This window comes from Rhinopithecus roxellana, chromosome 5 (assembly GCF_007565055.1).
Source record: "Rhinopithecus roxellana isolate Shanxi Qingling chromosome 5, ASM756505v1, whole genome shotgun sequence".
NCBI classification, from domain to species: Eukaryota; Metazoa; Chordata; class Mammalia; order Primates; family Cercopithecidae; genus Rhinopithecus; species Rhinopithecus roxellana.
Genome location: NC_044553.1, coordinates 110,751,964 through 110,779,273, shown reverse-complemented (window position 1 = coordinate 110,779,273; position 27,310 = coordinate 110,751,964). Strand labels below are relative to the sequence as shown.

Below are 27,310 nucleotides of genomic sequence, written 5' to 3'. Positions count from 1 at the left end.
ACGTAAAAAGCATCCTTAACCTCAGGATATGAAAACAGGAATGAGCTACATTTGGCCTCTGGGCTATAATTTGCTTACCTTTCCCCCTTCTTCCTCCCTTCATCTATCAGTGTTTTGTAGTCTTGCTCATATAGATTCTAGATTTTACACATATTTTGTTGGACTTACATACCTAAGAATATCATGGGTTTTGGTCAGAGCTGTCTTTTTAAAATGCAAATTGGATTATGTTGTTTCCCCTATTCAAACCCTTCAGTGGCTTCCCACTGCTCTTAGGATAAACTCTGTAATCTTTAAAAGCCTAAAAGGCCTTGCATGATCTGGCCCCTGCTTTCCTTTTCAGCTTTTTTTTTTTTTTTTTTTTTTTTTTTTGAGACAAGGTCTTACTCTGTCACCCAGGCTGGAGTACTGTGGCACAATCTGCTCACTGCAACCTCTACCTCCCAGGCTCAAACAATCCTCCAGCCTCAGCTTCCTGAGTATCTGGGACTATAGGCGTGTGCTACCACACCCAGCTAATTTTTATATTTTTTTTAAGAGATGGGGTTTTATCATGTTAGCCAGGCTGGTCTTGAACTCCTAGGGTCAAGTGATCTTCCCACTTTGGCCTGCCTCCCAACATGCTGGGATTACAGGCATGAGCCACTGCACCCAGCCCTGAGGCTTCATTTTCAATGCATTGAGTTTGAGGAGTCTGTGAAATGTCTAAAATGTACAAGGGTAGGTGGAAGAAGAGGAACCTATAGTGGCCTGGGAAGTGTTAAGAGAAATTGGTGAATAACTGAAGGAGTGGTATCAAAGGCATTTCTGGGAGGGATGTAATGATTCATTTCACAGAATCATTACAACAGAGACATCAAGCTAAAGATTATGTATGGATTGATAAGAGTACATAAAATTATGGTTAAAAAGCTCATTTTCCAATATGCTGATCGACTAAAGGGAAATTATGAAGTGCCCAAATTAGTTTAGCTCTCAATCTTTTAATTTAAGGAAAAGTTTAGGAGTGGAGTCAGTTTTTTCAAGTCACTAATAATAGTAAGTCTCATAGTGCCTTTTTCATTCAGACTTTTTTCTTCTTTCTCCCACCCCCCCCCCCCCCCCCCCCCCCCCCCACAGATTGATCATTCTTAGAAGAGCTGCTGTAACACATAGGGGAAGTGAAAACTAACAGATGAAAGTTTTGTCATGCACTGAAAGAAAAGCATTATCTGTGAAGTTCTATTTTTAAAAATGTCTGCTTGTAACACCTTTACTGAACACGTTTGGAAACCTGGTGAATGCAAGAATTGCTTTAAACCTAAAAGTTTGCACCAGCTCCCCCCAGACCCTGAGAAGGCACCCATCACCCATGGCAATGTGAAAACTAATGCCAATCACAGTAATAACCACCGCATCAGGAACACCGGAAATTTCCGGCCTCCTGTGGCTAAAAAACCCACTATAGCTGTGAAGCCCACTATGATAGTGGCAGATGGGCAAAATATATGTGGTGAGCTTGGCATCCAAGAACACTGTGAGAACAAACCTGTTATCATAGGGTGGAACCGAAACAGAGCTGCCTTGAGTCAGAAACCACTTAACAATAATAATGAAGATGACGAAGGAATTAGCCATGTTCCTAAGCCTTACGGCAATAATGATACTGCGAAGAAGATGTCAAATAACAATAATGGACTAACTGAAGTGTTAAAGGAGATAGCAGGCTTGGATACTGCCCCTCAGATAAGAGGAAATGCAACAAACTCCAGAGAAACATTCTTGGGAAGAATAAATGATTGCTATAAACGATCATTGGAAAGAAAGCTTCCACCAAGTTGCATGATAGGTGGGATAAAGGATACTCAGGGCAAGCATGTTATTCTGAGTGGGAGCACGGAAGTGATTAGTAATGAAGGGGGCCGGTTCTGTTACCCAGAGTTTTCCAGTGGCGAGGAGAGTGAAGAGGATGCACTTTTCAGTAACATGGAGGAGGAGCATGAGAGTTGGGATGAGAGTGATGAAGAGCTGTTGGCCATGGAGATTCGCATGAGAGGGCAACCTCGCTTTGCCAACTTCAGAGCAAACACTTTGTCTCCTGTTCGATTCTTTGTGGACAAAAAATGGAATACCATCCCCCTGCGAAACAAGTCTCTGCAGAGAATCTGTGCTGTGGACTATGATGACAGCTATGATGAAATCCTGAATGGTTACGAGGAAAATTCTGTGGTCTCTTATGGACAAGGAAGCATTCAGAGCATGGTGTCATCTGACTCCACATCACCAGATTCTTCTTTAACAGAAGAATCACGTTCTGAGACAGCCAGTAGTTTATCCCAGAAGATTTGTAATGGGGGAATATCTCCTGGTAACCCAGGAGATTCTAAGGACATGAAGGAAATTGAGCCCAATTATGAAAGTCCCTCTAGTAATAATCAGGATAAAGATTCATCACAGGCTTCCAAAAGCTCAATAAAAGTTCCAGAGACCCACAAAGCAGTCCTTGCTCTCCGATTAGAAGAGAAGGATGGCAAGATTGCTGTACAAACTGAGAAGGAAGAAAGTAAAGCCTCTACAGATGTTGCTGGGCAAGCAGTAACCATAAACCTTGTCCCCACAGAAGACCAAGCAAAACCCTACCGAGTTGTGAATCTGGAACAGCCATTGTGCAAGCCATATACTGTTGTGGATGTGTCAGCAGCCATGGCCAGTGAGCACCTCGAGGGCCCTGTTAACAGCCCTAAGACAAAAAGCTCATCTACTCCAAACTCTCCAGTTACGTCATCTTCATTGACACCAGGACAAATAAGTGCCCATTTCCAAAAATCCAGTGCAATTCGATACCAGGAAGTATGGACTTCTAGCACCAGTCCACGACAAAAGATACCTAAAGTGGAACTAATTACTAGTGGAACTGGACCAAATGTTCCTCCAAGAAAAAACTGTCACAAATCAGCACCTACATCACCCACAGCTACAAACATTTCCTCCAAAACCATCCCTGTTAAGTCACCTAATTTGTCTGAAATAAAATTTAATAGTTATAACAATGCTGGTATGCCACCTTTTCCAATTATCATTCATGATGAGCCAACTTATGCTCGGAGTTCCAAAAATGCTATCAAAGTTCCCATTGTTATCAATCCAAATGCATATGACAATCTAGCTATCTACAAAAGTTTTCTGGGAACAAGTGGAGAACTCTCAGTGAAGGAAAAAACCACAAGTGTAATAAGCCATACTTATGAAGAAATAGAAACTGAAAGCAAAGTGCCTGACAACACCACTAGCAAAACCGCTGACTGTCTTCAAACTAAAGGGTTTTCAAACAGCACAGAGCGTAAAAGGGGTTCAGTGGCTCAGAAGGTTCAAGAGTTTAACAACTGTCTCAACAGAGGTCAGTCTTCACCACAGAGAAGCTATAGTTCCAGCCACAGCTCCCCAGCAAAGATCCAGAGAACCACTCAAGAGCCTGTGGCCAAAACAGAAGGCACTCAGGAGTCTCAGATGGTGGGCGGCAGCAGCACCAGAGAGAAAGCAAGCACAGTGCTTTCTCAGATCGTGGCTTCAATCCAGCCCCCACAGTCTCCTCCAGAAACACCTCAATCTGGCCCTAAAGCTTGCAGTGTGGAAGAGCTTTATGCCATTCCTCCAGATGCTGATGTTGCTAAGAGTACGCCAGTCCGGCCGAAATCTCTCTTTACATCTCAGCCTAGTGGTGAGGCTGAAGCACCTCAGACCACAGACAGTCCTACCACCAAAGTACAGAAAGACCCATCCATAAAACCAGTCACCCCCTCTCCCTCCAAATTAGTGACTAGCCCCCAGAGTGAGCCACCACCTCCCTTTCCCCCGCCACGCTCTACTTCCTCTCCTTACCATGCAAGTAACCTTTTGCAGAGGCATTTCACCAACTGGACCAAGCCAACCAGCCCTACCAGGTCAACAGAAGCTGAATCAGTTTTGCACTCTGAAGGCAGCAGGCGGGCAGCTGATGCAAAGCCTAAGCGCTGGATATCATTTAAAAGCTTCTTCCGCCGTCGGAAAACAGATGAGGAGGATGACAAAGAGAAAGAGCGAGAGAAAGGGAAACTGGTGGGCCTGGATGGCACCGTCATTCACATGCTGCCACCTCCTCCAGTTCAGCGCCATCACTGGTTCACAGAGGCAAAAGGAGAGTCCAGTGAGAAACCGGCCATTGTCTTCATGTACAGGTGTGACCCTGCTCAAGGCCAGCTCAGTGTGGATCAGAGCAAGGCTGGGGCAGACCAGGCAGCAGTCATGGAGAAGGGTAGAGCAGAGAATGCATTACTACAGGACTCGGAGAAGAAGAAGAGGAGTCATTCTTCTCCATCACAGATTCCTAAAAAGATTCTCAGGTATGTAAAACAGACTGGCAGAACATGGGAATTTTTTAACACATTCTCAGGTGCTAAGTTTTTTATATCTTTTAAGATTGCATAAGAGCCATTTCTGTTTGTAAGTAGCACTCTGTGGCCATCATCTATCTTTATAACTGCATTCCAAGATTAGAATAGTATTAAAGTGAGCTTATTGTACTGAACAAGGTTTATAGCCCTGGATCTTTGGCTTAAGTAGCCTACTGCATTCTGGTGAATGCAGAGGAACTTTAACATAGAAAAGCAAATCCGTAACACCTTAATAGCGATAAAATGTTGTTTTGAAATGTGATGGTAGTGTGAGGAAGAAACAGGATCAAATGAATAAATGGTGATACTGTTCTTTCCCTCACTGTAAATGAAATAAAACTCTTCCAGCAATTCTTTTTTGTTTTTTATGAACGTGTTATCTTTATATGCATTACTTATTTTAAGGGAATGTTTGTTTTTTTTTATTGCTGTCTCTTTCTGTCCTCCTTCCAAGTGTTGTGGCAAAAAATGGAGGGTGGTAAGCAAGCAATTTATAGTTATTTAGCATGTAGGTGAAATAGGAGAAGCTGAGTATTGAGACTGAGACCCAGTAGCATAATCCTTGGTTCAGCTAGACAGATTGCATACCCAAATCAGTTCTCTAGGCATTCATTTTCTTTAACACCTTAGTAGCTATTTATTGATCACCTGTTCTGTGCAAGGTATATATTAATATTTATCTCAAATCCTTATAAATTTGCTATATTCTTCAGATGAGGAAACTGAAAACCTGGGAAGTTAACAATTGAACAGAGTCACAAAGCTAGTACTTGTCAGAGCTGGAATTCAAACCTCAATCTGTCTCATTCTAAAGCATGTATCCTCCTTATAATGTTGCATTCTTAACAAACACAAGATTGGTCAAAATTGTTATATTCTCACTTGTAATCATTCACATAAACCCATATGTTTTTGAAAGCCTAAGTTTTTCTTATTTATATTGTAAACAAAATGAATTAACTGCTAATAAAAACAAGGAACTTTTATCCCAAGTTTGTGACAAATAGGATGATTTCCCTATACTTCCTCTCCTTTTTATTCTTAAACAAGGATATGCCCTGAGTACTCCATTCATCTGATTCTGAGTCCTCCCTCCTGACTTAAAGTAAACCTCTATCTGGCCTGGCCTTCTTTCTGACAAAACGTAGCAAATTCTGATGGATGGGGCAAATTTACCTGTTTTTCTTTAGAAAAGTATAATAAAAAATGAAGTGAACACTTAATGGTTTTACTTTTCCTAGCAAAATGCTAGGAAGTTTTATATACATTCTTTATTAAAATGAGCTTTTCACATACCTCCAAATTGTTGTCAAAATGCTAACAAGTCCCTGTTTTCCTTAAATCCGTGTAGTAGCAAAGCAACTAGGATGATAGTCCTAGAAAAAATAGTCTTGTCATTGGTAGTTGAATGTTATATTCCAAGGTGAGGTGTTCAATGACAGAATGTACTCCAGTAGTAATAAAATACATGTATTTCAGGGTCAGGTGTGGTGGCTCACACCTGTAATCCCAGCACTTTGGGAGGCCAAGGTGGGCGATCACCTGAGATCAGGAGCTCAAGACCAGCCTTGCCAACATGGTGAAACCCATGTCTACTAAAAATACAAAATTAGCTGGGTGTGGTGGCAGGCCCCTGTAATCCTAGCTACTTGGGAGGCTGAGGCAAGAGAATCACTTGAACTGGGAGGTGAAGGTTGCAGTGAGCTAAGATCACACCATTGCACTCCAGCCTGGGCGAGAAGAGTGAAACTCCATCTCAAAAAGAAAAAGCACCATGTATTTCAGGTGACTGTTTTATTTAGAAAATGGGCAGTTTAAACAGCAAATGGTTGGAGTTACATAGGAGGGAATGGTAGACAGTTCTTACATGGCGTCATTCCTGATTAATTACCACTGTAGGTATTTATCCACATCTTAGAAGGCACAGTCAAGAAATGATTTGGCTTCTTTCTGTGGAATGAGACTCTCTCCTTTGGCTGCATGCCGTGGTATACAGTCTTGAGGGCAGCCCAGGCCCTGGGCTTGGCAGACCCCTTACTATACAGCTTTTATTTCACAATTAGGTGATACAAACACCAGTCAGGTCTTCCAAAATTTATCCATTTTTTGTAGTTAACATCCATGAATCCAAATAACACAGTTCATTTGCCCATTGGTTCTTAAATTTAACCATGTTCCACAATCATCTAGAGAGCTGTTAAGACACAGATTGCTGAGCCCCACCCCTGGAGTTTTTGATTCAGTGGGTCTGGGGTGGGTCCTGATGATTTGCACATCTAATAAGTTCCTGGGTGATGCTGATGCTGCTGGTCCTTGGGTCACACTTAGAACTGCTGGTCCCACCACCATTCTAAAGATACATGCTATAGTATGAGTAAAGCAGTGATTGAGATATTAAGCTTTTCTTTAAGGCACATTGGAATTTTCACATTTCATAATGTCCCAGACTAAGTAGAAAAAGAGGTATTCGATAGCTTTTTTTTTTTTTTAACTTTTTGAAAAGTTTAAAACATGAATATGCATATTGAAAAATATATACCATTTACTTTTTCAATATTGCCTCATTTACTTGAATACATCATTGGTGTTTACTTGGAGCAACTTTGATAAGGAAAACATTACCATCAAATGTCAACATTTGTGTTTCAGGCTTGATGGCAGTGTGATCATTAAATTACCATCCCATGGCTGGGAGCACACTGCTGAAAGAAATGAAAATACAGTTTTTCCATAAGTAAATGAATATTTCAAGTCCAAACTGTATCTAAGGAATGAAGAATGAAAAATGAAAAAATACTGTACTAATGGCCAGACCCCAGGCTATGAAAGATGAGGAACTTTATAGACACCTTCATTATGGGATTAGATTGTTACTAAGTCCATTTATTTAACTGTTTAGGAAATATAAATTGAGTGCCTTAACTGTGCCATGTATTTGCCATGAGGCCCTGGAACAAATAGAGGGGAACATTATCCTGAAATAATGGGCTTGGGTTGGACTTCAACTGTCTGTCTGATCCTTCAGTGTACAAGGCTATAAAGATATCTATCACATAGAAGTAAGTTGAAAATTTCATTAGAAAACATATAAAAAGCTTATCCCAGGGTCTGGCACACATTGAGTGCTTAAAAATGTTAGTAGGCCCTTTACCCTCAATGGATAAATGCTAAAACAACGTGCAGAGTGATTAAATCAGTTTAGTGCAGACTTCTCAGGAATAAAATCCAAAGCAGATCTTTAAAGACAAATAGGATTTTGCCAGCTGGTTGGGAAAGACATTGTAGGCCAAAGGAACAATATATGCAAAGTCACAGAGGTAAGGTTGGTGGCAAACAGAAGCAGGACATGTGGCTAGAAAAGGATATTGAATAATCCAGTGTATCTAAAACATTCAAACTCAGAAGGAAAGAATAGAGCGATGGTAACCAGAGGCTTTGGAGTGAGGTGGGATTGATGGGGAAAGGAGAGATGTTTGCCAAGGGTACAAAGTTCCAGTTAGACAGGAAGAGTAAGTTTTAAAGATCTATTGTACAGCATGGTGACCATAGTTAATAATGACGTATTACATATTTCAAAATTGCTAAAAAAGTAGATTTTAAATGTTCTCACCACAAAAAAAAGATAAATAGGTACGGTCATAGATTTGCTAGTAACTTTATTAAGTGATCTTTCTACAGCATATACATATTTCAGAACATCACATTGTACCCCATAAATATATACAATTATTATTTGTTAATTTAAATTTTTTAAATTAAAATTTAAAAATAGTCCATTGGTTCTTAAAGTATGATCTGTGTAAGGTCAAATAGTGATCATGCCAACATTACTATTTTTATAATAATACAAAGACACTTGTCTTTTTCATTGTGTTGACATTTGCACTGATGGTGCTTAAACAATAGTGGTTAAAACTACTTGCATCTTAGCATAAATCAAAGCCATGGCACCATATTATACTAGGAGGGTTTGTTGTTGTTGTTGTTGTTGTTGTTGTTTTTAAGTGAGTTTCACTTTATCCTTGGTGGGCCAGACACAGTGGCTCATGCCTGTAATCCTAGCACTTGGGGAGGCCAAGGTAGGAGGATCACCTGAGCTCAGGAGACCAGTCTGGATAACTTAGTGAGAGACCTTATCTCTACTAAAAATTTTAAAAATTAGCTGGGCATAGTGGTGTGTGCCTGTGATCCCAGGTACTCAGGAGGCTGAGGTGGGAGGATCGCTTGAGCCCAGGAGGTCAAGAACTGCAGTGAACCGTAAATCACGCCACTGCACTACAACCTGGGTGACAGGGTGAGACCCTGTAAGAATGCCCTTGGTGATGTAGTAAATTAAATCTCAACCCTGGAGTACCTGTCTTCCTAAAAATTCTGCGTAATTAAATGGGAAGTACACATAGAATACTTCTGCTGTGTAACAAAGTATGATGGTTTTCTCAAAGAAAAGTACTTGTGAAATAGTTTGAGTTGTGAAGCTGAACTAGCCCCCTCTTTCATGGACCACTTTGAAAGAACAACTGACAGACAAACTGTGGTTATTCAAATCTGAGAGTGTTTGGCAGATATTTTCTTAAGAATGAACATAACAAACCTATTACTTCAAGGAAAACAAGTAACTATATTTGTTGTCAGTGATATAAAATCCAAGTTTGCAAGCAGAAATGAGAATTTTTAAAAACTTATATCTGCCACCATGACCTCAACAGCTTCCTAATACTTAAACATTCTTCTGATGAGATTGGTGGTTGAATTTGCAAACTTTTAAAAGTATTATATAATGAAATATGTCAACATTTAGAGGATCTGCATTAACTCAGTAAACCAGTAATTTCCAAATAACCCAATCCATCATATTACAAAATTATACATGAGTAAAATCTATTCAAATTGCAAGATAGATCAATGGCTTTTAATGCAACTGAGTACAGAAAGTTTATTGATATGGTTTCAGATTTCACATTGCAACTAAGCTTTAAGAAACTACCACTTATCAAATTCTGGTATGGTACCAAAGAATATCTACCGTTATCTAAAAAGCTATTAAAATACTCCTCCTTTTTCCGCTTATGAATCTGGGTGAGACCAGATATTTTTCATATACTCTAATCAAAGCAACATATCACAGCAGATTGAATGCAGAAGCAAATAAGGGAATTCAGTTGTCCTCTATTAAGCCAGATATTGAAAAGATTTGAGAAAATATTATTTAGGTTAATATTTACTGGATTTATTTCCTTATTTTAAAATGTTTATTTAATACTTAAATTATACGTAATGCACATAATTATGGTGTACGTAGTGATGTTGCAGTGCATACAATGTAAAGTGAGCAGATAAGGGTAATTAGCGTATCCATGACTGTTCACTATAGTCATCCTACAGTGCCATAGAACACTAGAACTTATTGCTCCCATATAGCTGTAATTTTGTGTCCTTTGACAAATCTCTGCCTATCCTTTTCTTCCCCCATCTTCCCAGCCTCTCATATGTTCTCTTCTACTTTTTACTGCTATGAGATCTACTTTTTTTGAAGCTTCCACATATGAGTGAGAACATGTGGTGTTTAGCTTTTGTTCCTGGCACTATTTCACCTAGCATAATGTCCTCCAGTTCCATCCGTGTTGCCACAAAAAAAAGTTTTTTTTAAAAAAATGAATTAATTATTTTCAAATGTTCTCAGTTCCAATTTCTCATATAAACGTCAATTGATATGACCTGTACAAATAAGAGTCCATGTGATTCTCAATTTTTAACAGTACAAAACAATCCTGAGACCAAAAAGTTTGAGAAGTGCTGAGACAGGTTGTAAATGATATGTTGAAATGTTTGGCTTTTATCTTGTAGATTTTGTAGAGGAAACAGTTTTTAAGCAGGAAAGTAGCATTTTTTTTTAATAAAATATTTTCTGGAAGTAATATTGAAAATAGGCTAGAAGATGAGATACTAGTGGGTCAAATTTTAGTTGAAGAATGTATACCCACACATCATTTCTATGTGGCTAGTTTGGATTAAGAGAAACTAATTTGGTAGTTAATCAGGTCTGTGACCAGTTAGGAATTTCCCAGCTATCGTTTTTAAAATGATACCTACCTACCATCTCTGCAAGTCTTTGGTTCCCCATCACGTGAGGGGATAATACTGCATAGTGGGAAGAATGCCAGCACTGGAGTCAAAGATTTGAATTCTGACTTACCCCTGAGTAGTTGTAACTTTTGACATAATCTCTCTGAGCTGAAGTTTCCCTACCTATACAATAAGAATAATAATACCTACCTTATAGACATATTTTGAGTACTAAATATATAGTATCTGTAAAACATCAGCATATATCTAGCAATAGGAGTTGACCTCATTACAAAACTATGTCTAGGGAACGAGAATTTAATATCATCCTTGCTTAATATCTTGCCCCCTGAAATCTATTCTGAGAACAGCCGCCTACTCTTTCTTAAATATAAATCTAGTTATATCCCCCAACTCCCCACACTGAAGAAGGTCCTACATATGTGGCATCTGCCTACCTTTTAATCTTAACATTTTGGGCTTAATCTTATCCTCTTATTCATGAACCTCTAGTTATTCTGGCTTCCTTTTCTTCTAAGTGTGTTGTTTATAATAGTCTATAAAAGTTTAAAAACTGACTTTGCAATCAGTTCTACTGGATTACCTTTTAATTGGGACTATCTTAAAATTGGTCCTCTCTTTTTTTTTCATTTTATTTTAAACTTTTTATGATTGAAAATGTTAAACATGTACAAAAGTAGATAGACTAGTATAGTAAACCACCATTTACTATAAAACCACACTTCAACAGTTACCAATTTATAACCAATCCTGTTCCGTCTCTGCCCCTATTCACTTCCCCCTATTATCTTGAAGCAACTCTTTTTTTCCCATTATAATCGTGTACCAAAAAGGGGTTCTTTAAACCCTAGTAGCTAACCCCTGGCTAAACATCATCAGGTATCAAAAATTTTAAAACTATAAATATTCTGATGACCCTACTATCTTCATCCCTGATCTCTTCCCCCAAGAATCATGTGCAATTTTCCACTTGATATCTCCACTTCAAATGAAACATATCCAAAACAGAACTCTTAATTTTCCCCTACAAATCCGTTCCATCACAACTCTTCCCTTCTTGGTAAATGGCCCTCCATTCATTCAGTTGCTCAAGCCAGAAAACTAGGGGTCATCTTTGATTCTTCTATTGCCTTTACCCCCGACATCCAAAATGTTGGATGATTCAACCTCCAAAATATATTCCAAATTATCTACTTCCTTCCAATCTCTGCTTCTACTACCCTGGTCCAAACTTCCATCATCTCTAACCTGTTTACTAGTGTATTTGCTGATTGAGCTCTCTGCCTAATCTCTTGCCTCTGGTAACCTAATCTCTTTAGAACGGCCAAGTACCCTCTTCATTTTACTTCTACCTTCTGGGTTCAATTTCCTTCTTGACAAATACCATTTTTAGTGGTTCTTTCAATAAGCTGTGGTGATAAACACTTGGTTAGTGACTAAAATCATGGTTATTTTAGTGTTATTTAACCAATAACACTTGGTTATTGATTAAAACTATGGCCAATGGGCCATAGTTACTTGCATGTTAATTTAGTTTTCAGGCATAAATTCTGTGTCCAAATTATGTTCCTGAATGTAAGAATACCTCCAAACACAAATTGCCCAGTTTAGACATTTAATCTCACTCTTATGTAAATAATTGTTTTCATACTTGGTTGACAAGATCTATTGCCAATCACATACATGTGCGTAAATTTTCAGTTCACCCAGGCATGGTAATGTGCATCTGTAGTTCCAGCTACTTGGAGGCCAAGGCAGGAGGATCACTTGAGCCCAGGAGTTCAAGTTCAGCCTGGGCAACACAGCAAGGCCGCCTTCTCACCATCTCTAAAATATAAACTAAAATGTAATTCAAACAGTTTTTTTCTAATGAGAAAAATCTAACCTAGACATTAAGAAAATAAAAGTAACACTCCAGCTAAAGTTAAGGATATCATTTGCTGCCCGAATGGCCTTTAGCTAACCTTTCTAAATCTACCACCCCTGAATTTCATGCTCCTAATTAGCAAAGACCCCAGGCATGTACATCTGGGATACTATGTAAGTCATTTCTTTAGGACTTCCATAATCATCTCAGGAATCCAACTATGTCTAGCACAGCTGGGATTCTGTCCAAACCCCAGCTTCTGGTTTGGACAGACAGACTGGATTTGACATACCTTTGCACACTTAGGAACGCTATTCATCTGTATCAACCTTCCTTTACCCTTCCAAGTCCTTTTGGATCTTCTCAAAGACCTTACATGACTAAACTGTATTCCTCAATAATCCAGGAGTTGGCAAACTGTGGCCAATGGGCCAAATCCGACTTGTTACCTGTTTCTGTAAAAGAAGTTATACTGGAAAATAGCCATACTCATCTTTTACATGTTGTCTATGGCTGTTTTCAAGCTACAACAGGGTTAAGTAATTACAGTAGAGACCATATGGCCCATGAAGCCTAAAATACTTACCATGTGGCCTTTTACAGAAGTTCACTTACCCCTCGACCAAGCCATGATATCAGATTTGTCTGTGGTTGTCAGGCGTGCTAGTGACATACAGCCATTCCAGCCAAATACTGGAAAGGATTGGTACTCTCTATAGTAACCAATATAGGCCTGTTAATATATGTATGTGTGTGTGTGCACGTTCGTGCATATGTGCGTGTACGTATGGTGTGGGAAATGAAAATCCCAACACTTCTTAGACTGTGGTAAAATGTCATGTCCTTCTCTCTGGAAAATTCAGTTAGAAGCTTCAGTTGTTTCAATGCTTATGCTCCAGTTATATCTGAATTTGCATTACCTCTCCCTTGAGTTCATGTCCTTTGTAGAGGCATGGATGAAGCTGGAAACCATTATTCTCAGCAAACTATTGCAAGGACAGAAAACCAAACACCGCATGTTCTCACTCATAGGTGGGAATTGAACAATGAGAACAGGTGGACACAGGGTGGGGAACATAACCCACTGGGGCCTGTCATGGGGTGGGGAATGGGGGAGGGATAGCATTAGGAGAAATACCTAATGTAAATGATGAGTTAATGGGTGCAGCAAACCTCCATGACACATGTATACATATGTAACAAACCTGCACATTATGCACATGTACCCTAGAACTTAAAGTATAATAAAAAAGAAAAAGAAAACAAATGTTGCATTACCTCTCCTTTTTACTAAGAGAATCCTATCAAAGTTTTTTCATGCTTAGGACGAAACTGGTCTTAAGATCAAACTTCTACTTCTCATAAAGAAAAATAATTGAAAACAGAAGCTGAAAATAGCTGCTTTCTCTCCTGATCACATGTTATTTTGCTGTAAAGAAACTTCTGGACCATCAGCATTTATAAAAGTCACATCTACATTTGCTGATACATTTTTCCTAAAGTTAAGACGAGTTCATGAAGTCCTCACTGTTACATTTTTAAATAATCATGTTTTAGAGAAAGCTGATAAATATCTTTATGGTAATCATGGAATGATACAGTATGGTTATGTTTGTATGTACCAGAATGGGGTAGTCTTAAGACAGCTTTGTTTCTTTTCCTTTTGGGAGGTAATATAATCCCAGAGAAGTAAACTAAGAATAAACCTCAGAAGGTTAGGAATGGTCCCAAATTATTATTATTCCCTCCCAGCTTTTTTGTAGTGTTTTATGAATTTCTCATCTGTGCCTATTTATTTTATTTCCCGTTTCCTGCTTATATCACTTCTGAAGAATGAGGCTCCTTTACTTAAAATTTTTCTACTCACTTTTCATACCTTACTGCTTGTGTACTTATTCTTCTGTTCTTTCTGGAGGAGGAAGGCAGTGAAAAATAGTTTCTCAGAATGTGTTCCTGGGACCAACTGCATCACCTGGAGTATATAAATGCAGATCCCTGGGCCATGCCCCAAAGCTGTTAAATTAATCCCTAAAGATTAATTAGAGCTGAGAATCTGCAATTTTAACAAGCTCCCCAGGTAATTCTTAGGTACATGAAAGTTTGATAGCCATTGACATAATATTTTAGAACATAGACTTTGAAGGCACCCAGACCTGGGTTTGAATCCTGCTTTTATCACATATTAGTGTCATCTTAGACAAGTTACTTGAGCTCTGCTTACCAGTTTTCTCATCTAGAAACTGAGAAGCAAATAATGTAACTGCTTAAAGGACAAACACTAGAACTAAGCTACAGGGTTTGAATCTCAGCTCCACTAGTTACTAGCTGTGTTACCTGAAGCAAGTAACTTAATCTCTCTGGGCTATAATTTCTTCATTTATAAAACACAGAAAATAGCCTGCCTAGTAGGTTGTTGGAAGACTTAAAGGGGGATGGGATTTCCCCCCGGGCACATTTGACAATGTCTGGTGATTTTTTTGGTTGTCACAGCTGGGAGGCAGAGGGTAGTTCCAATGTCCAGCCTTAGCAGGTAGAGGCAAGAAGTGCTGTTGTAATCCTGCCATGTGGATAGCCCTCCACAACAAAGAATCACCTGGCCCAAAATGTCAATAGCCCCACTTCTGATAAGCATGGCTTAAAACAGGCACATAATAAGCACTATGTAAATTTTGGCCACAATTATTATTTGCTGTTATGGGACTAATAAGCCTTACTCAGAGTGTTATTGTTTGAAGATATTTAAGTACAGTGCCTAGCATTCGGTAAATGTAGAGATAGTGGGGGTAGCAATTATTATTGGGAAGCCAAATATCTAGAAACACAGTCATTCTATAGCTAGAGCAGCTTCTATTTAAAGAAATTTTTTTAGAAATGTATATTATTAATTTTTTGGGGTTGTTTAAGATTTTCAAAAGTAAAATACATCTGTAATCATTAATACCCTACTTTTCAATAAAAGCTATGTTTTTTTCTTCTAACTAAAAGTAGAAGCAGTTTTACTTCTTCATCTTCCCAATCAAGTATGTATTGCTGGGTTTCTGCGGTATGCCAAACTTGCCTTATCTTAACAGTGTGGTGGAAGGAACATGGATGTTAGAGTTGCATGGTATCTATTCAGATCCCAACTCTGCCACCACCTTAGTACCCGTGTAATTTTAGGCAATTGATCTAACTTCTTTCAATCTGTTTCCTCATCTGTAAAATGAGAATAATTGTGTCTACCTCCTGAATAGTTTTCATGAATTAAGTGGAAAAATGCACAGCTTGTGCGGTGCTGAGTAGGTATGTTCTGAGTACTTATAGGTCCCATTCCTGCCTTACATCCATTTCCTCAGTCAGCCTGCAACATTTTTTGGAGTTAAGTATATGTAATCATTTCTCAGCATCTCCCTACTCTGACTCAAAAAGCGGAGGGAGTTAAGAGGAAAGTGAAAAAAGGTGCACCGACTTGCTTCTCCATTGCTTCTGGGCATTCGGGAAGAAAGTCCAGGGCCCCAGAAAGGCTGTTCCAAGGATCAGGTGCAATGACTCTCTCCTGTAATCCAAGTACTTTGGGTGGCTGAGGCAGGCAGATTACCTGAGATCAGGAGTTTGAGATCAGCCTGGCCAACATGGCGAAACCCCATCTCTACTAAAAATACAAAATAATTAGCCAGGCATGGTGGCAGGCACCTGTATTCCCAGCTACTTGGGAGACTGAGGCAGAAGAATCACTTGAACCCGGGAGGCGGAGGTTGCAGTGAGCTGAGATCGTGCCACTGCACTCCAGCCTGGGCCACAGAGTGCTGTCTCAAGAAAAAAAAAGCCAGGCGTGGTGGCTCACACCTGTAATCCCGACACTTTGGGAGGCTGAGGTAGGTGGATCATCTGAGGTCAGGATATCGAGACCAGCCTGACCAACACAGTGAAACCCCGTCTCTACTAAAAATACAAAACTTAGCCAGGCGTGGCAGGCACCTGTCATCCCAGCTGCTTGGGAAACGGAGGTAGGAAAATCGCTTGAACCCGGGAGGCGGAAGTTGCGGTGAGCTGAGATCACACCATTGCACTCCACCCTGGGCGACAAGAGCAAGACTGCGTCTCAAAAAAAAAAAAGGCTGTTCCACATCCTTCCTGGGTTAGTCCCCTTGGAGGCGGCTATGGGTGTTTTCTTCTAATACCTTGCCTTCTCAGGAAATGCATATCAGTATCTCACCCCATTCTTTAGAAGTGAGTTAAGGCCAAAATGGTGATGCTACGGAGCTACTTCTGTTATTGAGAATGTTATTGTTATTGAGAATGGCAACTGTATTTTATTACTGTTTTCCAAAATTTATTGATCTTTTCTGTTAATTTACACAGATGCCATTCTGATTTTGTATTTCATAGGATTTTGAAACTGTAATTTTTCTTAGTATTGTGAAAGTGACAGTGATTTACAGAGGCCTGTGTTTTATATGCTTTGTTGTCTTGCAATCTTGTGCCTTAAAGACACTTTTAATTTGCTATTTGAGTCTGTTTTAAAAAATAAAGTGGATCTGTGCAATTTCAGAAAATTAGAGTTCATTCAAGACCTTGCACATGGCTGCCAGTCTTCCCCATCTCGAGACCTAGCTACTTCATTCACACCAGTAAGAGCTACCTTTGTTTGACCAGACTATGTTAGAAATATTAGCAGGAACTCATCAGATATCAGATAAAGGTTAATCTCAGTTCAGGATAAGAAGTTCAGTGTTTTCAGTTAAAGACTACAGAAGGCTTAGCAGAAAATTGGAGACACTAGATAGTGATCAGTGGACACACACTTTTCTACCTGAGAATGTCAATGTTTGGAAAGTGTGGCAAAATCAAGTTGATGACCTGGAAACTAAGGATTAAGAAATGTCATATTCGTAGGAGGTCCTAGAGATAGAGAGACAAAAAGAAATGGGAGTGTTTTGTTTTGTTTTTTCTCCCTTTCAATAGATTACAGGTGTGGGATTTGATAACTTTGAACTCTCCTTTTCATGTGTTAATGTAGATCTCACATCTGCAGAGTTCTGTTATCCCCAGCAACCCCAGAAATAAGCAGCTCTGGAAACCAGTAACAAAACCATGACATTTTGTTTCTAATGTGCTTTAGTCTGATTTTTAGGGGTAAAAGGAGGTTTTAAAAGTCACATATTTGCTTATTGGCTGTCGTGGGCAACTAGAGACATGTGTACCTGCTGAAGAGAGCTAACAAATGGAACTCAGAATAACATTTGCCCCAAGAGGCAGGTGGTCTCTAGAAGTCTTTATTGCCCCTTCTGAAGCTGAATGAAGGTGGTTGAATATGAAGATAGGATTGAACTGAAATTGTGGAAATACTTGGATACTTAAAGGCCTTTAACCTGTTCTAATGTGGAATTTGATTTGCCTTTTTAAAAAGTACATTCAGACATTTAACAGAATTTTTACAAAAATCTGTCTTGAACAAATTTGCCAGAAAAAAAAAAAAAAAGGATTATTTCATTTCATTTGATGGTGTAATGATTAATCCCTACCACCTGGGTAAACCAAGTGAGCTTCCCATAGGAGACAGCTTCTGCAGCTTTGAATTATGTATGAATATGGCCAACTGATGAGATATAACCTTCCAAGGGATTCGTTTATATAACACAAATCTGTAACAATGTAACTGTTTCCTTTGAAAACCTTATATTAATTCTGCATGTTCAGAAAATGATTTGTCTTTGTGGAGATTATGACACGGTTTTTTAAGTATCAGGTCAGACATCCCAAATCTCAATTAAAAACCAGTCATGGCCGGGCGCGGTGGCTCAAGCCTGTAATCCCAGCGCTTTGGGAGGCCGAGACGGGCGGATCACGAGGTCAGAAGATCGAGACCATCCTGGCTAACATGGTGAAACCCCGTCTCTACTAAAAAATACAAAAAACTAGCCGGGTGAGGTGGCGGGCGCCTGTAGTCCCAGCTACTCGGGAGGCTGAGGCAGGAGAATGGCGTAAACCCGGGAGGCGGAGCTTGCAGTGAGCTGAGATCCGGCCACTGCACTCCAGCCCGGGCGACAGAGCGAGACTCCGTCTCAAAAAAAAAAAAAAAAAAAAAAAAAAAAAAAAAAAAAAAAAACAGTCATTAGTGGAAAGTTGGTTGAAGAATTTAAAGTATAGTCACACATGTGTTGTCTTCCATGTTGTCTGTCTGTGGAAGCAGAAGGAATGCTGAAGGTTCAGGACAAAGAGCAGGCCAAGTCAAGGTTTGACCCAACCTGAAGATCACGGACCTAGATATCAACACCATAGTTATTACAGAAATAGAGGTGTTTCAACATAAATTAAAATAGAAGAAATATAAAAGCCATAACTTCTTCTTAGTGGGCCATTTGTCACTTAACAGTTCTGTTTCATAGTAATGAATATCAGATTGTACTTAACCTGAAAAAAATTAGATACACTGGTCATTATTTGCCATTTTAAGACATGTGCTAACATATAGTGTACAAGAAATTCTCACAGATTTCTTGTAATTTTCATTCTAAATAATTTACCATCTGACTCATGGATGAACTGGGGGAAATTTTTATTTTTTCCACTAACTCTTTCCTGATGCCATCAAGTTTAGAAAATCAAAGCAATAGGGAAACAGCATCCAGGTTCGAATTCCCGTTTTATTGTTTTCTCCATCACATTAAACATCTCCCAATGAAATGTTGGTGGTAAAACACTTTGTTAGGAGATAAAGCTGATATTTGTGAAGTGTCATTTTAGTATTTGAGTTTTCTGATTTTATGTCCAAATATGGAACATAACAATGGTAAATACCTTTTTTTTTTTTTTTTTTTTTTGAGATGGAGTCTCTCTCTGTTGCCAGGCTGGAGTGTAGTGGCACAATCTTGGCTCACTGCAACCTCCGCCTTCCAGGTTCAAGTGATTCTGCTGCCTCAGCCTCCCCATACCTGGGAATACAGGCGCCTGCCACCACGCCCACCTAAGTTTTGTATTTTTAGTAGAGACAGGGTTTCACCACGTTGGCCAGACTGGTCTCAAACTCCTGACCTCAGGTGATCCACCTGCCTTGGCCTCCCAAAGTGCTGGGATTACAGGCATGAGCCACCGCACCCAGCCTTAAATTCCCTTACTATATTAATGTGCCTAATGATAAATTAATCAGAGATTTTCCTTTTTTCTTTCTTCCTGAATGATTTGTCGGTTTATGTTGTTTATATATAGTGACTGAATCAACCTTCTCTGATACTTTTCTCAATTTTATTTTATTTATTTATTTATTTTATTTTATTTTTTTTTGAGACGGAGTCTCGCTCTGTCGCCCAGGCTGGAGCGCAGTGGCCAGATCTCAGCTCACTGCAAGCTCCGCCTCCCGAGTTTACGCCATTCTCCTGCCTCAGCCTCCTGAGTAGCTGGGACTACAGGCGCCCGCCACCTCGCCCGGCTAGTTTTTTGTATTTTTTTAGTAGAGACGGGGTTTCACCATGTTAGCCAGGATGGTCTCGATCTCCTGACCTCGTGATCCGCCCGCCTCGGCCTCCCAAAGTGCTGGGATTACAGGCTTGAGCCACCGCGCCCGGCCTCAATTTTATTTTTTAGTCATACTGTGTTATTATATCTAACCTTGAACTGTGAGAACCTCTCCCTTTTCCCCTGTCTCTCTTTTATCTTTTTTTTTTTTTTTTTTTTTGAGATGGAGTCTCACTCTGTCACCCAGGCTGGAGTGCAGTGACCCAATCTCAGCTCACTGCAACCTCTGCCCCCCGAGTTCAAGCAGTTCTCCTGCCTCAGCCTCCTGAGTAGCTGGAGTTATAGGCACCTGCCACCACATCCAGCTAATTTTTGTATTTTTAGTAGAGATGGGGTTTCACTATCTTGGCCAGGCTGGTGTTGAACTCCTGACCTCGTAATCCACTTGGCCTCCCAGAGTGCTGGGATTACAGGCGTGAGCCACCGCTCCTGGCCTCTTTTATCATTTTAATCATACAAAGAGCTATTCTTCCTTCAAGCATTAAGACATGACATCTCATTGATGCATTTTTAATATTCTTACACCTTTTAGAGACTGCAGTCACTGTAAATGCAGATTAAACATTTTAGCATCCATTTGCAAATCCATGTGATTTTACTTTTATCAACTCTATTTGCATAGTTCTTTAGAGTTGACAATTACTTTAATTGGTGATTTAATTAATACCAGTGCACTTATTTAAAATGTGCTCATGAAAACCAACCTTTATCTGGAATATAGGCTGTGCTGCCTTAGTTTGGAAAGAGTTAATAAAACTGGCTTTCACTTTGCTTGGTTCCCCAAAGGTAATTTGGCACATTTCCCAGACCAAACCAGTAAGGTAAGGGTCAAGGTGCAGTGAGTGATACTAAGGAACAGAATTCAAGCCTTTTCTCATGATTTGCCTAACTTGTAGCTCTCCAGAACTCAGTGGAATCTTTGGTTTATCTGAGTTTCAGAGCATGATTAACAGACTTGAGAAGACCCTGTGAAAATTTCATTTAATGGGGAATTGTGTTAGTGAGCACAGTGGGTGAGTTTTCTAATATTTCTTGCTTTTAAGTATTCATTTTTTATTTTGTGAAGCCCTTCAGAGTACAGAGCTGTGTTATATGTACACATGTGCAGCAGGCCTAGGGAGTTCCTCATAGGTTAATAGCAGCAGCTCTTTCTGTGGTTTTCACTATAACTGAGCTTTGTTGTTAGTAGCCCATTGCCTAGGATGAAAACAGGCAAGTGAGGGTGGAATCATGGGTTCTGAATCCTTCACCAACCCTTTTTGACAAATGGAAAGGAACACTTTCTTTTAGTAATAACCAGGAGATGGAGACAGAAAAAAGGCAAGAGTAAGTCTGAAGAGATTAGGAGCCAAGAAACAGCTATTGAGGAAACCTCTAAAGCTGACTTTAGAACAAGAACTGAATGGAGCTTTAACATTTTTTTTTCTTTCAAGCATGTTGGCTGATTGTGTGTGTGTGTGTTTTTTTTTTTTTTTTTTGAGACGGAGTCTCGCTCTGTCACCCGGGCTGGAGTGCAGTGGCCGGATCTCAGCTCACTGCAAGCTCTGCCTCCCTAGGTTCACGCCATTCTCCTGCCTCAGCCTCCCGAGTAGCTGGGACTACAGGCGCCCACCATCTCGCCCGGCTGGCTGATTGTGTTTTGAGACAGAGTCTTACTCTATTGCTAGGCTGGAGTACAGTGGCGCGATCTCAGCTCACTGCAACCTCCACCTCCCGGGTTCAAGCGATTCTCCTGCCTCAGCCACCCGAGTAGCTGGAACTACAAGCATGCACCACCATGCCCAGCTAATTTTTGTGTTTTCAGCAGAGACAGGGCTACCATGTTGGCCAGGATGGTCTCGATCTCTTGACCTTGTGATCTGCTCACCTCAGCCTCCCAAAGTGCTGGGATTACAGGTGTGAGCTACCGAACCTGGCCAGGGGGCTGATATTTTTAAGGGACTTTATATTTATTGCTTTGAAACTAGAAATGGTTTCTATTAACTTTTGCCAGAAAACATTTTCCCTTCCTTGAAACATGTTGATAACTACTGAGTAATATACACTCTTGACATGAAGTGGTGCCTGAATGTCTTGGAAGTGTCACTTTGTTTTGTCTTCGCTAATGCATGGAGATAGAGCCCCCACGTTACCTTGATTTTATGGTGCTCCATATTATGAGAAACCAGCTTTGTGTGGAACCCCTCTTTTGGGTTAATGACCGTGGGTAGCCCATTGAGAAGAGGCAGTATGCTTTACTGTGTGAGGCCTCCTTTATATATACTACTCTCTTGACTGCTAGAAAAGTGATTCCTTCCAACCTCACCACTGTCCCCAAGAGCCAGGTCCCTTAATGGAACTTCCAGCTCATTGCTTATTCCCAGTATAGAGAGACCTCTGGCTCTGTCAGCTTTGAAAGGATATTTTTGAAGTTGTATATCCAGCTGACATCAAGGCTTATTTTTCTGTCCAGGCACATGCATAATTTCCATAATGAAAAATTGATAAGAGGATACTCCTTTGCCTTTAGATCTACTCCCTTAAATCCACAGGCGATATATGTTCTGATGGCACATGATCAAACAAAGTACCTCTTTTAAAGAAACTAGTAAATGTCACCATGACTCACTGCCAATTGAAAATCCACAAATAACCTGTAATCATATATGTTTCCTTTCCTTCTTTCTTTTTTTCATAAAGAAACCAGGAAAAATAGCTAATGAATGTGTGATAATCTAGGAATACTTTTCAGTGGGCCCAGCAAACTTTAAAGATGCATGAATTCATTTAATTGACAGGTCCATTGAGATTTTCTAACTAGGCCAGTTTTCTCCACCAGCAACAGAATTGACACATTTCAAGCAGACTGGGGAGTGGGGAAGATGGGAAGAAGTAGCTATGAGCATATGAGCAGGCAATAGTAAAACAAGATTGGTCATATACTGGTATGTGGCCAGGAGGATGCTTCAGATTCATTTTAATAAATGAGATTAACTAGACTGCGAACTTTCTTTTCCATTTGCCTTCCCTGCTGCACGCAGACAGGCAAAGGTTGATGCTTCCGTTCTCTTGGCAACAAGACCTCAGTGTACCTACTAAATAATGGCTTAACTTCCTTATATAGATAGTTTAATCTCAACTTTATTCCTGATCCTGATTTATTACACACTTACTATATATAAATTAAAACTATGTAGTAAAGTATTTGATATTTACCATAGTATTAGAGTACTATAATTAGTAAGTATGGTAAATACTTTACTAAATACTTGAGTATATTTGTCTTTAACCAGTTAAACATTCAGCTCCTTCTACCACCACCATCACCACCTCCCACCTAAATAAAATGTTTCACTCCTTGACTGTTATTCTCAAGCTCCCTTGCAGACTACCATACCTGCTCTATCAAATTGGGTTCTCAATATGTATGAATCAAGGTAAATAGAAGTATCTGCCTAGATGAAGTACTGCCTTATGTTCAGACAAGTGTATTGGGGCTTATGACTTGTTACTGTGACTATAGGACCAGTTATTTACATTTATGGGAAGTATATGCCTTCCATAAATCTAAATTTTAGTAGAATCTTTCAATACCAGTGTGACAAGTGGTCTGATTTGTTTCAGTCACATGACCCATGAAGTAACAGAGGATTTTTCTCCTCGGGATCCAAGAACTGTTGTTGGGAAGCAAGATGGCGGGGGCTGCACTTCAGTCACAACAGCATTGTCCCTACCTGAACTGGAAACGGAAGATGGAAAAGAAGACGTTTCAGATCCTATGGACCCGAACCCTTGTAGTGCAACATACAGCAACTTAGGTAAGTGCAAATGTCCAATAAGGAGTATTTAAACTTGACCTTTTTATGTACTAGCCAACTGTTCTGTTTTCTTGGAGAGATGGTTTTTATTGCTCCATGAAGCAGAAGTTAGACCATTGGAGTTATAAATTTTAAGTCACATCAGAAAAAAGTTCTGGTGTTTACTAGGCATGTATTAAACACCTGCAACCATGAGCTGTGTGCCAAGTGCTAAGGGTTATTAACACTCTGTTTTGAGGGACTCACCTGGGGGGAAAGAAGTGAACTTGTTAATTATTTCAGTGTAATATAAATACTGTGACAGAGATATACATGGTACATTTTTAATACTACACAGAGGAGGGTGTCAAAAGATACCTTTCTGGAGATAATTCCTGAACTGATTTAACTAGTTGACAAAGGGAAGAAAGAATATTCCAATCGGAGGCAACAATGTGAGCAAAATCACGGAGATGCATGTAGGCACCACAAACATTTAGTGTTGCTGAAATGTGAAGTGGAGAGTTAGCCAGTATCATGCATTTCAGGCTAAAACCTTAGACTTTTTGCTATTTGTGATAGTGAGCCATCAAAGGTTTTTAAGCAGAGGAATAACACAATTAGATTTGTTTTTTAAAATATCCACCCTGCAGGCTGCCATGCGAATGCGGATTATTTGGTAGCAGGAAATTTGGTAGTTAGATACTCTTGCAGGACCACACAAAGGGATGAGAAAGGGAGGCCTCAACTAAAATAGTGGGAGGGGGGACAGCAGACAGATTTGAGAGCTATTTAAGAGGAAAAATACACAAGATTGGATAATGTGAAGAGTCTATAATGTATCCCAGATTTCTGACTTGGATCAAGCAGACTCAAGAAAGTAAAGATCCCTGTCATTGGAGTTATTTAGGCAGAGGCTGATGGACCATCTCTCAGAGGTGTTGTGAGGAGGATGATGCACTGCAAAGAGGGTTGAGCTAAATTACTTCAGAGGCACCGGCCAATGCAAAGATTCTTCAATTCTCTGATCATCTTCACTCTTCTTCCTTGAATGCTCAGTGACTTCTTACCTGTCTCCCTTGAGTGCCACACAGTTTCCTTCCTTCTGAAAAGCAAAGCCTGAGGCAGAATAAGGATTTCTCAGTGCTCTTCTTCCATGAAGTCAGGAGAGAGGTGAGTAGCCTGGACTACTATATGCAGAGCACTAGCAAGATTCATACGAACCACTGACCAATCCTTAGACTGTTTGGAAACCAGTGGCATGTATCATTGAAGTATTTTTTACCTCGTTTCTCATCTCCTTTCTTCTTTGTCATTTTCCTTTGTCAGATTATTGTAAGGAAAATAATTCTAACACTAGCTAGTGTATTTGGAAATAAAGGAGTCCCTAAGAAGGCCAGAAGATTATGGTAACACTGTGGGCGATAATACTTTAATATCTCTTTTTGGGAAACTCAATCATAACAACCCACATGCAGTTGAAAATACATTTTGTAAGAAAAAGACTTCTGTTTTAAGTTCCAGAAGCTTTCTGTGATTTGAGAGTAGGGGAAACATACTATAGTTTACCCAAACTGCTATCTTGGATACTGTTTACAAGTTGGAACAGATTTTATCATCAAATAGCTTATTGGACTTTTCCCATTATTTGATATTTTGTGAGTCATATTATAAAATGAAAATTTACTGTTTACTTACTGTATACCCTCAGACAACATAACATATCAGAAATTATAATATCTTCTAGACATTCTTACTAAACCAAAATTTCTTTCATGATAGCCTCAGTAAAATATTTAATTTTTACTAGTTGTACCATATTTGATGGCATCTCTATAAATTTTTATTAGCTGACATTAGTTAAAATTATTTTATTTCATCATCTTCTCAGTTATGAAGACTGGTAGAAAAAAAATAAAGCATTGCCTCTGTGAACATTCTAAGTGCCTTATATATATTAGCTCATTCAATCCTCACAACCATCCTAAGAATTATTATCCCCATTTTTCAGATGAAGAAAGTGAGGCAGAGTGCCTTGCCCAAAGTCGCAGAACCAGTAGGAGTTGAACCAGCTGGTATCCAGTCCATCTTAGCCACTAGACTTTAATGCCCTTAATCACGAAATTCTTGTAAAATACTGAAGGGCTCCTACTGTTTTCCATTTTTTTAAAGAAGTCATCTACTTTCAGACATAAAATTTAAGACTTAAAAAAAAATTGTCATCACTTTGCATTCAAAAACTTAAAATGGTTATAGATGCCCTATCAGAAAGATAGCTTTCTCTCTACCTGTTGCCTTCCTTTTAAAAGTATGTGATGCTGCCAGGCACAGTGGCTCACACCTGTAATCTCAGCACTTTGGGAAGCCAAGGTGGGCAGATCACTTGAGCTCAGGAATTCAAGACTAGCCTAGGCAACATGGCAAAACCCCATCTCTACAAAAAATACAAAAATTAGCCAAGTGTGGAGGCACGTACCTGTGGTCCCAGCTACTTGGGAGGCTGAGTTGGGATTATCTCTTGAGCCCAGGAGGTCAAGGACACAGTGAGCTGAGATTGCTCCACTACTTTGCAACCTGGGTGACAAAGGGAGACACTGTCTTAAAAAAAAAAAAAAAAAAAAAAAAAAAAAAGAGTGATGCCAATAAGATATTGTCCAGTTTTCCTTAAGTGCTCAAGTGTCTATATACTTGACTCTATAGGATATGATACATTATGATACATAGTTGCTTCGTTGGAAAGGTAATAAAGTTGACTCCAATAGTTGTAAGATAGGGGGGTTTTATTTTGTTATTTTTCCTAATGGAACAAGTATTTTAGATGGCATTTGAAACTTTCCTTTTTTAATACTTTCAACAAGTCGTTTGCATGCAGTTTTAAACTACCCCTTTGAGTAATGTTTTATGAATTAAAGGCTTGATAACTTTAAAAAATGGTGTGTTTAAAAACTAAAAGACAGCAAAACCTCCTAATGCAATAGCTTTAGATCCTTTTAAATATTCCAGAACCAGTCCATAAAGACCACTTCCTCTTTTTTCTTTTCTTTGTTTCTTTAATAATACAGTGGATGGATTGACAGATGTGGAAGAAACTAAGGGAGAAAAATTCAACGCTTACCATCATTTTTACTGTGGAATTTGTTTCTGAAAATTACATTGTGAAGCAGGTTTAGGAAGCAATGTACCATAGCAGGAAAAAAAGATAGATTGAGGGGATCAGTGGGATTTAGGTTTCTATCACAGCTGTGTCATTGCCCACCCACCTGCATGATTGTGGGCTGGCTATTTAACATCCCTGAGCTTCAATTTCCTCATCCAAAATGAAGGAATAGTGACATCTGCTTTGTAGGGCTAGTGGCAGAGAAGTACTTGGTACATAGAAGTCCTTACTAGTTGTGAATTCCTTTATTTCTCCCCACAAATATACTCTGCTTTCTCCTTTAAATATATATATATATTTTATATTTTAAATTTTTTTAGAGACAGGGTCTTTCTCTATTGCCCAGGCTGGAGTGCAGTGGCGCTGTCATAGCTCAACTGCAACCTCAAACTCCTGGGCTCAAGTGATCCTCCCTTCCCAGCCTCCCAAGTAGCTGGGTCTACAAGAGTGTACCACATACTCAGCTAGTTTTTAAATATTTTTTGTAGAGATAGAGTCTCCCTATGTTGCCCAGGCTGGTCTC

At 39.5% G+C, this 27,310-nt stretch overlaps 1 protein-coding gene across 2 annotated transcripts in view; it reads left to right on the top strand.

The window, feature by feature from the left end:
• The window catches only part of PEAK1 (pseudopodium enriched atypical kinase 1), a 300,449-nt gene that overhangs the window by 232,301 nt on the left and 40,838 nt on the right, over positions 1-27,310 (top strand). For both annotated transcript variants that reach the window (XM_010373269.2, XM_030930492.1), the window contains 2 exons: positions 1,120-4,358; positions 23,458-23,651. In XM_010373269.2, coding sequence (XP_010371571.1) covers positions 1,234-4,358; positions 23,458-23,651 — 3,319 coding nt within the window. In that variant the 5' untranslated portion in view covers positions 1,120-1,233. The remainder of the gene's footprint in view (positions 1-1,119; positions 4,359-23,457; positions 23,652-27,310) is intronic.